We start from the raw sequence: 14,274 nt of genomic DNA on the forward strand, positions 1-14,274 counted from the left end.
AGAATGGGTTTGTACAGTACATACCCAGATAGGATCTCTTGGGAGGTGCTTTGATTTCTTCATCCTTACTATCTGCAGCTACATAAAAAACAGTTGGGGGGGGCGGGGAGAAGGAAGGAAAGACAAACAGACTTTTATGATTAAATGCAACAGTGGGTCTTTTAGTTACAGTTTAGTCAGTTAGTACATTTTGCATATTAAAAAAAATCATAGCCAAAACAAAACATGCCAGAAATTTTAGCCTCCATGCTTTCTGTAAGGCTCCCACCCCGTAATGTTAAGATAGGGTCAAGCAGCAGGAAATCCCAGAACCGTCTCAATGCATAACCTAGGGGGAGAAAATGAAGGCTTAAAAACAGTGAAACAGACAGCTTAACTCTTACTTTATATAATTTTCATGATCAGAGAAAACAAGTTGTTACCTCAGCAACACTGAGTGTTTAGATATGTAAATATAATCAGCTAAGACAATACAGTTGTCTTGCCTCCTGTGGAAAACACTGTTCTAAAACAGTTTCAAAAAGCCTGAGCTTAAGCCAGTCCTATCAAGAAGGGCAGAGTAGACCTCATCTGCAACCATTCTGCATGCTAAATTTTTTCACTCTAGCATTCCTCTGCTAGTTGAAAACCATGTATTATGCAAGAGTACTTTCCAGTGCCAAAAACAGAGCTCTTCAAGGGTGCTATCATAAGACACAAGTTATAAAGCAGGTTAAGACAACCAGCAGTTGGAAGGAAGACAAAACTGGATGAATGACCAGAGGAAATCATCTTCATGTAAGAACTCAAGAGCCTATGTTCTACTTAAGGAGCCTGGGCTGTACTACAATAAGAAGAGACATCTAAGAACCCGTTTTTAACAAATGCCATCCACTGGTTTTCAGTATAGTTCATACATTCAGGGTGCTTGAAATCTGTCACAATGTCTTGGGCATAACTGAAATGGAATCTTTGTTGGAAAGAGGTGGAAAGCTTATTTGGGGAAAGAAAAAGAGGGTTCTTTGTAGAGTGTCCATCTCTCCAAGAATATGAAGAGATTGCTCTGGCCTGCCAACATTTTTAAAAGCAACCCGATTATTTTTAGCTGTCTGTATCTCTGAGCACCTTGCTTCACCTCCTCTTGCTTCTCAAGTCAAGACATGGCACACGCATGCATGGTAGCACCATCACGTCCCAGAAATAATACAGCGCTTTGAACAAAACCAACTATAACAAAAGAAACTACCACTGAACCTTGAGCCTTCCTGTACTGAGCCAACAACACAGCATACATACAGCTGCACAGATACCAATTTAAAAGTGAGCAATGAATAAGGAGAGCTATTGTTACCACAACAATAGTACCAGGAGATCTGCATTAAAGCAGTCAAGATGCAATTAAAGTGAAAGATGAGGAGGTATTGTTCATGCATGCCGATTTCATCTGAAGATTCCTTCACATAGCTTTCAAAGTGTTCATATTCAGGAGAGAGAAGTGCCCTATCATTGGAAGTTTTAAAACAAAGTCGGGGTTTTTTGTTGCTTTCTTTCTTTGCTTGTCTGGGGGATTTCTTTTCCAATTCAGAACAGTTAAAAACAGGCTATACAGTCCAACTTTAAAAAAAAAAAAAAAAAAAAAGACTGGATATATAAAGAGGACTTACCCTTTCTTCAATCAGTACATGTAACTGAAGAATAAAGTTTATGTACCCAGAACAAAAAGTCAGAGAAGTCAGCAGCAGCACAAGATAGGCTCTGCCACTTTCAACTTACTTTCACTTTGCAAGAGTAAGAGACTCCCATAATTGAGAAGTAACTGAGAGAAAAGTACTGTTTACTATCTTCTGTACTGTTTAATATCTTCATCAATGACATGGATCGAGTGGACCCTCAGCAAGTTTGCAGAGGACACCAAGCTGAGTGGTGCAGTTGACAGACCTGAGGGACAGGATGCCATCCAAAGGGACCTGGACAAGCTCAAGGATTGGGCCCATGTGAATGTCATGAGGTTCAACAAGGCCAAGTGCAGGGTCCTGTGCCTGTGTCAGGACAATCCCCGGTATCAAGACAGGCTGAGGGATGAAGGGATCGAGCCTGCCGAGAAAGACTTGGGGTACTGGTGCATGAGAAGCTGGACATGAACCAGTAACGTGCACTCGCAGGCCAGGCAGCCAACCATATCCTGGACTGCATCACAAGTGTGGCCAGCAGGATGAGGGAGATGATTCTGCCCCTCTACTCCACCCTGGTGAGACCCCACCTGGAGTCCTGCATCCAGCTCTGGAGCCCTCAGCACAGGAAAGACATAGACATGTTGGAGCGGGTCTAGAGGAGGGCCACAACATTGACCAGAGGGATGAAACATCTCTCCTATGAAGAAAGGCTGAGAGAGTTGGGGTTGTTCAGCCTGGAGAAGAGAAGTCTCCAGGGAGACCTTATGGCAGCCTTCCAGTACTTAAAGGGGGCCTATAGGAAAAATGAGGACAGACTTTTTAGCAGGACCTGTTGCGACAGGACAAGGGGTAACAGTTTTAAATTGAAAGAGGGCAGATTTAGACTAGATGTAAGGAAGAAATTTTTCACAATGAGGGTGGTGAAACACTTGCACAGGTTGCCCAGAGAGGTGGTAGATGCCCCATCCCTGGAAACATTCCAGGTCAGGTTGGACGGGGCTCTGAGCAACCTGATCTAGTTGAAGATGTCCCTGCTCATTGCAGGGGGGTTAGACTATATGAACTTTAAAAGGTCCCTTCCAACCCAAACTATTCTGTGATTCTATTATACAAGTTTCCTACTAAGTTCTTTATATAGACCCTGCAAGAAATAATCAAACATTACTGGAAAGAGTCCAGGAAGACTCTATTTTTCATACTATGATTGTTACCCTGTAAATGAAAAGTACAAGCATTTCACCTGGATGGATTTATGTCTATGTTCTGAATTGCTATTAATATGTGTTTTAACCCAGTAACACCACAAAACAGGCTAGAGAATACAGAACAAGTTTGTCAGGATTAGGAGAGACTGCTCCTCAATGCTTCAAGAAATTTCAAGGATATTCCTTCTGAACTAGTTATTACTTATATTACTTATATTACTCACTTATCTGTGAGGATAATAAAAACAAAAGGGAAAAAAAGGCAACTCCCACATAATTCAAAACACACTGGTAAACATACACTAATGTGAGGTGGCGGGGGAAATACCACATTTAATAGTAATACAAGAAAACAGCAAAATCCCTTCCACTGAAATATTCTGGTCTATTCACTTTCAAAATATTTTGGATTATTTTGCAGCAACATTCAGAGGGAGGATAGAAATTAAAGAAAAATGTTTAAATTGAAGACTAGCCATGTGAGAAATAATATTATCATACAGAAATTGTGCCCTTTCCCTGCAGGATTCTGCAACGTTAATCAAGAACACTGACTTCAAACCTAGTTTGTCACTGCCCCAATAAGCTATGAGGAAAGAAAGTAAGTACACAGATTTATCAGCTTGCCTGGATCTCCATAAAACTTAAGAGGTAAGATTAGGAGTAGGATTAGAAACACGGATCTCACTGCTACTCATCTGGTGCTTGAAATACAAATCTGTCTTTCTGCCTTGCTTGAAAGGAGTTTTGTATGCATTTGTATGTTTATTCTGAGCCATCACATTATAGTTGGCCTTACTAAAAATCAACCACAGGTAAGAAAAATATTTTAGCTGTTCTCAAAGTCTGTGTGAGGATGCAAGCCTTTTGACGAAAATAAATAAGTAAGGTCCACAAATAGGTAAAAATCAGTCTCCCTAGCTAATTAAACACATGACAAGCTGAGTTTCAGGAAGGAGGATCAAATAACACAACACAGCCTTGAAGAGTTTCCATTACCTCGTAAGGAGAAGACTGATTATCCTTTAGGAGACTGTGTCTTTCAGGGAGAGTTGTTTAAAGAGGGCTATATATTAAACTGAATAACCTCCCTTTTCGTCCAAAGGTCACTGAAGGAGCTTACAAGAGTGCGTGTGTGTGTGTAACTGTGCACAAAGGTAACTTCCCCTCAGAAAAGGCAAACAGAGAAACCTTTCTGCCACTTCACAAAATGTAGCACAGAGAGCAAAGGAGGGAGAAAGCATACATGCCTCTCACAAATGCTTCCTTGATTTTAACTGCTGCTAAATCTGGCTGAAAGTAGTTTTTAAGTCATTCATCCTGCCAGACTAACAACCTTTGTGAACACAGCAGCTTGTGTTTGGGAGTGGGAGTGCAGCTCCTCTTCCACGTGAATTCACTTACCTGAATAGCTTCACACTACACTCCGCAATGAGCGGGAATGGAAGTAGCTTCCTCAGCTATTAGCTAAATTACCCTACTGCACAGCCAGTAGCTGCTGCCTTCTAATGATGGCTGTGGATATCTGGAACTGGATCAGATCCTCAATTATTAGGGAGTGAAGGAAGAGAACAGATGGAGAGAATAAATTATACATCCGTATTGGCAAAACAACTGACAAAAAGCTGACAGCATTAATTCAGTTCTTGTTGGTAATAAGCTGTAACATAAAATGGTGTAAGTCAAAGTCGAGAGAGAAACACAAAAGCTACCCCTCTCATATTTCTTATCTATGAAAAAAAGCAGGGACTTTGTGGAAAGTTTGAACATTTCATTAAATAAAGGATAATGCTCTGGCCCCGACTGAAATTATCAATGCCTAAAAGTTAACAAATAACCAAAATAAAAGGTATGTGAAAATTCCCATAAATCCCAACTAATCCCACACTAAAGCCCAAGGAAATGGTATACAAAAAGATATAGTTTTGCAACTATGATATGACAGCACCTCCTATTTTGACAGCCAATAACTCAGTAACTAGAAAACAAATTAGGTACAAAAGTGTTTGCAGTTGCAAAATAAAATTTCAGGTAACAGTGTACAATCATACCTAAGAACCTTGTAAAAAGCACAGCTGAAGAAAGTAACTTCTTAATCTGGCCAAGATCTTTAAAAAAAAAAAACCACCAGACTAGCACAACAGCATAACAGCCAGCTCTATATTCAGGGTGTGAGGTGAAATATTAAGGAGAATTCTGATTTCTACACGGAACCAAGACTCATTTGAAATAAAACTACAACTTTACATATTTATCCGGGAAAAAAAGTTTCAAAAAAGAAGTTCAGGAATCACTACACTGAATTATCAAGAAAGGAGACTGGATTGCAATTCAGACAGAACCTTTGTCCAAAATACAGCACACCAGGCTTTCAAAAAGATTTATCCTGCAAAAGCCACTTCCTGTCACTAACCTGCAAAAGAGCGGCGTTTTATGTTTAGTTCGTTGGACACACGTACTTCAGTGCACAGTTTCAGCATCAGTAACATAGTAATGATCATGATAATGCTTTGCCACAAAAGAGGGGATTCAAAACGCCTTCCAAACCTAAAAAACAGAAAGGAAAAGAAAATATATGAAACATCTTAAACATGACAAGTGTTGTACTCAGTTATTTTCATTCTTTGATCCATCTAAGCACCTGAAAAAGGAAATCCTAACAGTAACAAGTATGAAAGGCTGAGGAAGAGAAAGTCACCAGCCAAATCTAAACGCACATACAGTAGTAGCTCAGAGTCACAATCCTCTTGTGGGAGTATCTGAAAACCCTACTACAACGTTCCTGTGGACCGATCCTAGAAATTCTGAAACCAGAAACCTAAGTCTTCGTTTCCAAAGCTAGCAGCAAACTATTATTTGGAAAGGAGAAGCAGATTCACTGAGTGGTCAAGGCTGTAGAGAGTCAAGGCTGTACAGAGACACCAGACCAGATACACATCTCCACATAAACGCTCTGTAGATTTCACAAGGACTTCTGTGCAAAACTTACCTCTCAATTTCTCATTTTGAAAGTGAGGTCACAAAAACAATAGCACTTGCCCTATTAAAGAAATAAATACCCAAATCTATTAGCTTGCTAGGTTTAATGTAACATCTTCCTATGGGGCAGGGGGGATGTATTATGCTTTTTCTGCCTTCTCTGCCTCTAGACATCTGAGTGGAAAGACCAGGTCTGCAAAACACACAATCAATTCATCAATTTGTGTCTAATTTGGACCAAAGTTGGGGGAAGTAAGGAAGTCCAAAAGATGTGGGAACCAAACATACATAATTTTTCCTCTCCTGCCCTTCCCCCAATTTAATTTCTGCTTGCTCACAGATGATGCTTGGTGGGGAGTACTGAGCCCTTCCTGCACGTAACACAGAGGTGAAATTTGGACTGTGGCCAGTCTTGACTGAAGAGCTTACTCTTTATGTGATTGCACAAGGTTCTGGCACAGGAAAATGAGACCCTTCAGTGGGTGAAGACCAGTGATGCTCCAAGTTCCTCTTCCTGCATTACTTGATGAAAGCTCAGCAACCCCCACCAGACACACTCAATAAGTGCATTAGGGATAAAGGCTGGAAGCTTTTCATGTGCAGTCCTCAAAGTATATTAGATTTACAATAGGAAGGCTGCATGAACATCATGGTAAGCTGCTTCTCTGTGCTCAGTTCTACCAGGTTTTATGCCTGGAAGATGGAGATGCTGAGAAAGGGATTTGGCAAAAACACATTGCTATGCTCCCCAGCTACTTCAGCCTGCACTGTGAGGCACACAGGCTTTCTAAATTTCCTCACAGCACAGTTACTAAGGCCATTCTCTGAGCACATCATGCTTCTGGAGACCTCAGTCTCACAGGCATGGCAACCATTGCCCCCTTTCTTGACAGTTCCTGTTTTATAGTATGCTGGCAAAACATAATTTCTTATGTTATTAGGCTACTTTCATGGCAGAGATCCATGTTCACAAAAACTAACCAGGCTGACCATCACACTCTCTCACACAATACTACATTTCCACTACAGCCATTTCACCAAAGAGTATTTTTTGTTATGAGTCAACTAATAAGGAACAGGAGAGGGACTGGAAAGTCCTTGGCTATCTTCCTTGGAAATCTTCCTGTGCAGAACAGCTGAGTATTTCCTGACTAATGGCATACAGTTAAGGAAAAGTACAGTAACACCTTAAGCCCTCACACTACTGCCAAAGACACCACCAGTAGCCACTGGAATAAAGCAGTTGTATGTACCTTTGTCCCCCCTTCCTCTCTACCGTTGATGAATTTGTGATGGATCACACGAGTGCCATTATCGTAACAAATGTGGAGGATGCTATGAGGAAGGAAATAAAGAACACAACCGATGCATGTAATCACAGGCAGAGTGTGCTCTGGATAAGGCTTTCACTGCACTTAGGGAAAAAATGCAGGGGAGAAGAACAGAAGTTTGGCCTGGCCTATGCCCCATGCCCATGATCCCAAAGTTCATTCACCCTGTGCTGCTGACTGTGGCCAAGTTCTCCTGAACTACTAGAATTCAGTACATTTGTCTGTTATTCAGGGAATAAGAAAAAAAAAAAGGAAAGACTTACTTAGAATTACAGAGCAGTTAAAACCGTTTACATCAGATTTAGAAAAACCATCCCTAATTACAAATGCATTTGCATGTAAAAACATAGCAATGCATTTAAGAGGAGCTGAGCTAACAGCACAATAAGCTAGAAGCTATTATGATGGTAAATCCAGTGCAGGTAACTGCAACGTTACTTTCTCCCTGCCAATGAGATTATTGGCCATTCAGCAATGGGTGCCTCACAAAAGTATTGCTAGCACTACAAACATCCACCCACTAAAAACACACATAAGCATGGACAGCTGCTGTCTGATTATAAACAATTTGCCATCACCACAGCCCTAGTGGAAACAAGACTGAAGAATTGCTGCAGATCCTCTACCCCTTAAAAACTGGGGGTGGAGGTGGGGGAGTAAAACAAAAATCGCAACATGAAAGAGAGGTAAACTGGAAATCTGAATTTTTTTATAGGGACTTCAAAAAATGCACAACACCTGTAGATTTTTTTTTACAACCCTCCAGCCAAAGACAATAAGGGTTACACAACAAAACATGCTCATGTGAAATAGATGTCCCCAAACACCAAGCCCCAAACTGAATCTCACAAACAACACAACTCTCTAAGCTAGGTCACATCTACAGGAAATCAAACAGCTGCCATGGAGACCAACAGGCAGAGCAAAACAGGACATGGACTATACCACACTATCTGGACAACAAGACTGTAGACAATACCAGTGCCAATGACCACCATCAGGTTCTTGAAGCTTTAGAAGTAAAGACAGAACACTGATTTTGCTCAGGATCATGAAAATAAATACCACTCCAAGCTGCTTACTCTACTTTGCATTGATATTCGGGCCGGCCAAAGCAACTCTAATAATCCAGTTTAAGAGTCCTCAAGACAGCTTAAGATAGGAGCACTGCAAGATGCAAGCCCTGCAGGGAGTGTGCTGTTCCATATTGTTTACTTTCTGCACAGATGTTATTCCTATCTTTGCCAAAGCCGGAGCCAGGAGGGGAGGAACATTGAAGTAGATTATGAGTGGAAGATGAAGAACCTCAGGATACTAGAACAGACTCACGGAAAAGAACAACTTTGAAGACCTGGGGATGAGGGGGTCACCACCATTATTCTGCATTTTCACCCCACAACTACAGTGTTATGCGATGTAAAGTAAACAACCGTGCTATTTGCAGTATTCAGCAAACTCGGACTTCATATGTCAGACTATGAAGAGACAAAGTTTTTCACTGTTTACTTAATACTGTAAAAACAAAAGAACACTTTTTTCCTGTATCAGTCAAATGTGCAAATAAAGGAAGGGAGGGGTTTACATTTTATTAGTATTTCAATAGCCTTAAAACAATTAATGCATGTTCAGGGTGATGAAGACAAGAGAAGTACCAGAGCAGAGACTAACTCGACATTGAGAAAACAAGCTAATTCCATAAGTACAACTCAATCCTGTTGCAATAATCCTGCTATTCCAGTCCTGGGCCTACTCAAAACAGCAAACGCCGATTGTGCAAAAGCAGTCCAAACTAGACCAAACACAACAGGTTTGCTTATCGCTTTTCCTAGTATGTCTGTGAAAAGAAACGGGTTGCTGTTGGTACCACCAGATCACCATCACCCTGACCACGCCATTTCCTCCTACGCTGCCGGACGCAGTTTCAGCTGCCACCCGCCGGCTGGTGTCCCCTGCCCGTATGTGGGCAGGCCACACAAGAGGCCATTCCACTCACCACAAGAGTGGAGAAGCCACCAAAGTTACTACAGGCCTCACCACTCTGGGTTGACTTTTCCAGCTCTTTGGGAAGTTACAGATTATAGGCAAGATGGAAAGCATGCGGGATACTGCACACACCACCGTGGCCGTGACAGATAGCCTGGTGTAGCAGCGTGGCAGCTGTCTTGAAAGACAGCCCACACAATTACAGAGTTTAATCGGCAGGAAGTTTTACAACAGGATCTCGTGATATGAGAGTTTCTGCTTCACACGTAAACTTCCAGGGCTTTATGGATCACACACAACAAGCTTCTTACTTGGACATACAAATCCCACTTTACCTTTGCTTCTTATACAAAAGAGCAGCGTATTTTATCCATGCTTTCTGGTATTTATAAAAAGGAGGAGGAATTGCATAACACTTTTGCTCTCGATATCTGAGCAAGATTCCACTAGCAGGCCATATGTAATGCAATCTTTCAAAGTTGTAGTCACTCTGCCAGCTTGGTTTATAGCACCATCCCACCTTCCCCACGTGGGAAAAGCTGGCAAGATTCATTTTAATAACAGAAGTCTTAAAAGGAGAAGTTTCTCCTTCCCACAAGAAGTCCTACGGACAGACATCACTGACCCACTATCCGAAGCCAAAGCAACACCTGACAGCAGGGACCTGATCCACAAGTAGCAATGTAGGTGTTACAGCAGAATAAATAAATATGTAGGAAACTACCCCAAGATAACAGCAAGTCCCACATTTTCCTATAAATTACCTCCAGCTGCATACTTGTCCCAGTAAACCTCTAGTCATAACAGGGAGCTTATCCCACTGACTCTGGCACAGAGAGCTCCCAGTTCTACTGACATTACGGTTTTCAGAACCCGCTTTGTTTCAAGTGAACTGATGCGAAATGGGTCGAGGGTTACCTTTACAAAAAAATAATACACTCCATAGTTTTCACCTTTTCCCTGACTGTCAGAACTTGTTTCCACAGTTTGTCTTAAGGCAACTATTTTGTGAGAACAACTCTAAAATTGGATGGTTTTATTTTCTGTTGTTTGGATTTCTATGGTGTTGCCGTATGAGGTTTAGGCCAGTGGCCCACATAATCGCATCTCAAAACCTTTGGAAAGAATACTGTCTTCCTGGAAAATATACAAACCATATTATACTATTACATAGAACATTTTCTGGACTGCAAAACTGAAAAAAGGCCTAAAAACCTCTGGGAATAGCAGGGAGCATAAGTACTTTTGGCTGAACTTACTCTAGATACAAATAAAAATGCCTACTGCTAACTTCCAAGAAATCTGCAGTTCCCTTTTCTCTAGCTATTTATTCCAATTTTAATATTAACAGAAACCATAATTTATCTCATCATAAGCTCTGTTTTAAAAAAAGGGGGAAGAGAAAGAGGGGGAAGAGAGGGAGAACTCACAAGTAAGTTTTTCTGCATCCTCCACCCCCAACTGATTACACAACTCTCGCCCACCTTCTTGTTCCTGTTCTTGATGATGACAATGCAAAGCCAGCCGGCTGGCCAACTGCAGGCCACATGAACCAAGCAGATACGTCCGTATTGGTCACAACTGAGTTCAAGTGCCACGGTGCACTCTGAAGACGGCCAACAACTTCAAAACAGCCTAGGACAGCTTAAGCAGATGATTAACCACCTCAAAGCTCAAGCATCAGTAAGACTCAGGGTATCTCTTGGATATTTTAACAACCAGTCTTGAACAAGAAATCAGAGCTAACTCTAGCAAGTACAGCAAGACATTAGCTAACAAAAATGGTAATGAAGTGTTTTATTAAAACTGCAGAGGGAAAAAAAATTGATATCAGATTTTCTGGAGCATACCATGCATCCTCATATGTACCAGAATTAAAATGGCATTGAGTTTTGCACTGCCTCTTCCTCTTCGCCCACACCACAGACCTTCTCTGGGCTGACCAGTCCAGAAGTTAAACTGAGCGGAGAGAAAGAAATAATGACCTATGGGGTCTGGAGAAGACAGACGGGACAAGCAGTACTGACAGTGGCAGAAGAACTGGAACAAAGGAGCAGCTGATATAAACCATAAATCATGACCAGCAGCTACACTGGCACCCCAAAATAAACACTGCTTCGAAGCGTTATATAAAATTGTAACAATAGATTGTTACTAAAAATAAAGCTAACTTGATATCAAGGCTAGTCACAGCACAAAATCTACTTTTCACACTGGTAAACAGAGACCCCATTGTGTGATGCTGTGAGCATGGACTGCCTACTTTTCAAATTTTTTTTTTTTTCAGAATCCTCTTTAAAAGGGCTAACGACTTCACATACAGTCAACACACTGAACCACAAGTTTCTATGTCAAACTTCTATTTTCTTTTTCCTAAAGAAAAGCCATGTGTGCGTAAACAAAGCAAAATGGAATCATGCCCATTGCTATCGATATGCAGTTTTTATTCTTGCAGACCAGTCCTCTCCCACTTCTTTTCCACGAAGTTCTGGCATATAATTAATTACTGGAACAGAGCAAGGCCAAACACACATAAGTGAATGCATAAATGTCTCTTTAAAGATGACATTTTGAGACACTGTGAAACAGAGAAGCATGGAGAATGGCTTAATGGATAATGTGTTACTGTCATCACTAGCAAACAGAAGTTCTTTGAGCACACCCTGAAACTAAGGGATTAGGTGGGAGGAAGACAAGGAGAAGAAGCATTGCACTGAGCCCTCTTGACTTTAAAAGATGGCTTACCATTGGAGACAGTCTAACTGGAGGAAGAAAAACTGTGAACAGGTAACTAGAAACTAGAATCAGAATTGTTATCCTTGATCTCAGCAGTGCTACTTGTTCATTGGCTATTGTCACAGTGCAATACACCAGCTGCAACTCTATTGATACATAAAACATGCCAAAAAGATTAGGAACTAAATACTCTATTTGGAGGGGAGATGAAAAGTCAAACTTCATCCACTGCAAAACCAGATGTTACCATAAAAAAAAAAAAAAAAAAAACAACAAAACTGAAAAAAAGCTCAGAGATAAGAATGTACAGTTCTAGGAACACGTGGAATCTGCCAATTCACAAGTAGGAAATGAGGGAATTGCCCCCACAGCTGAGGTGAACAAAGTACAGAAGAAACATGGCATAAAAGGTAGGAACTGTCAGTTCCTGTTGCCAATGCATCTGAAATACATAACATTCCACTCTGTAAGCTTCAAATTCAAGAATATAAGAAATTCAGGGAAAATGTGGATGTAACAACAGAAACTAATTACAGAAATGCCTTTGAAGTCGGTTTAATTAAAAAAAAAAAAATAGAGCCATTCTAATAAATAATTAAGGCCTGAAAAGCAACACCATTAGAACTTGAAAGGTTTTAAGGTCTACCACTTTAAGTACTTATTTTTGGATCAGGGTGGAGGGGAAGTCAGGAGGGGTGAATCTGGCACAAATCATATGCTTAATAACCAGGGTAATGAAGAGAAACTAAAACAATTGAAAACAGCAGCTACATGTCAGTAAAGTTTTCAAAAGAGACACCTAGATTAAGGTCTGGACTGGTTTGCTAAAGGGGAAGAGGACTAATCTTATCAACTGGTACTTTGAAAGTCAGATTGGGAAAAAATTATACACAAAACAAAATTACTTGTAGGAGCAGTTCTGTTCCAGCACAAGAATGGACAAAATTATTCAACAAGTTTGAAACAAAACATACAGAAACCTTCTAATTCTGTCCAATGAATACTACATACACAATTAAAATAATTCTGCTCGTTATGTCAAATTATCTAGTGCTGTGTCCCAGATAATACATCAGTCATAGCTGACATTAAACAACTAATACAAAAATTGAATTGCAAAACTGCCCTATGGGTGCATTTTAAACATGTTCACAGAAATCAGAGGCTCTTGCTCTGCCATCTTCCTTTAATCATCCATATGCCCAAGGATAATATCCACTCTCAATGCTGCTTTCATGACTTACGGGTGTTTATAATGAGCTACCAGGGATGCCTAATCTTTACAAGTAGAGAAGCAAAATATTCTCTCTCAGGGAACACTGAATTATCATTATGCAAGCCTCCTTTCCTGTCTTTCAGTTCAATAGAACCAGAAAGAGACAACTCATTGTAAGTACAGACAGAAAGGTTTCTGCAGGCTCATGCCTGCAGCATCTCCCCACTGAAGTGGCTGTACCACAAGCCAGCAGCTTGCCTTACGCTCGCCCTGCAGCCAGACACACCTATACATGTCCCGTGTGAAGCCATTCCATGCCATCACCAAGCTCCAAGATGACCAGAGCCTACACAGGTACAAATCATTTGTATGTGTCAACTGCTTCCCAGTGAAACAAAAAATTAGACAATTTCTATTTCTCAAACTATCAGCTCAGGCTTTTCACCTCTCCTTCGCCTGCCAGCTCCTCTATTTCCCTTCTGCTCTCTGCTTTTTCCAACAGCTGCTCCATACAATTCTCCCCAGGAAAACATAGGTCCAGTGCAACATGTAGCTCTGAGCTAGTGACGACTCCTCAGTTTGACTGCCAGCTGTGGTCCCAAGAGAGGGTCCCCTGTTTCCTCCACTCCAGCACAGCACTTACACATTGCATTTTGCTGTAGAAGAATCCAGGAAGGTCTATATGCTTAAAGATTTGGAGAAGGTTTAGAAAGAAACTGGAAACCAAGAAAAAGATGTAGCCTGTTACCTATCAGTTCTTTGTGGACTACAAGGCAGTACTTTGTAGTCAGGATATTCTGAGAACAGCTGTTCCTAGTTGCAGTAATTTCCCAAACTGTTTAATCTTTGGTTTCTCAAGTATATTCCCAGTGTTGTAGCATCTATATTCTAAGAAGTTACGAGGAATGTAAGTTAATAAAATTCATTCATGGAAATCACGCCCTAATAACATTTTCTTTGTCCAGCAGCACAAGACCTAAATACAGAAGCAAACTTGCTTTTAAACATTGAAAGTGGTGCAGAAAACAAGAAGAATTTGCTTTGAAAGCACCCACCCACCAGCCCACCTTTTGCCTGCTTATCAAAGAATGAATATCTTCATCTGTAATTGTGCATGGAGTTCTAAAAGTGAACCCCCTCTGAAGCCAGCTGGCATCCCGGGAAAATGCAAG

The 14,274-nt window shown here is 40.9% G+C and overlaps 1 protein-coding gene across 3 annotated transcripts in view; it reads right to left on the minus strand.

Annotated features, from left to right (window-relative positions):
* SLC66A2 (solute carrier family 66 member 2) overlaps nt 1-14,274 on the minus strand; it is a gene marked incomplete at its 3' end in the record, with an annotated part of 66,992 nt that overhangs the window by 51,824 nt on the left and 894 nt on the right. Inside the window, exons 2-3 of one of the 3 annotated variants that reach the window (XM_081996792.1) lie at nt 5,271-5,404; nt 25-78 (exon numbers count right to left, since the gene is read on the minus strand). In XM_081996792.1, the coding sequence (XP_081852918.1) occupies nt 25-78; nt 5,271-5,404 (188 nt within the window). Of the gene's footprint in view, nt 1-15; nt 79-5,270; nt 5,405-14,274 lie in introns of all 3 variants that reach the window. The other 2 variants (XM_081996790.1, XM_081996791.1) reach the window with 2 other exon arrangements.

Source organism: Phaethon aethereus (genome assembly GCF_964289735.1).
Source record: "Phaethon aethereus genome assembly, chromosome: 2".
Taxonomy (NCBI): domain Eukaryota; kingdom Metazoa; phylum Chordata; class Aves; order Phaethontiformes; family Phaethontidae; genus Phaethon; species Phaethon aethereus.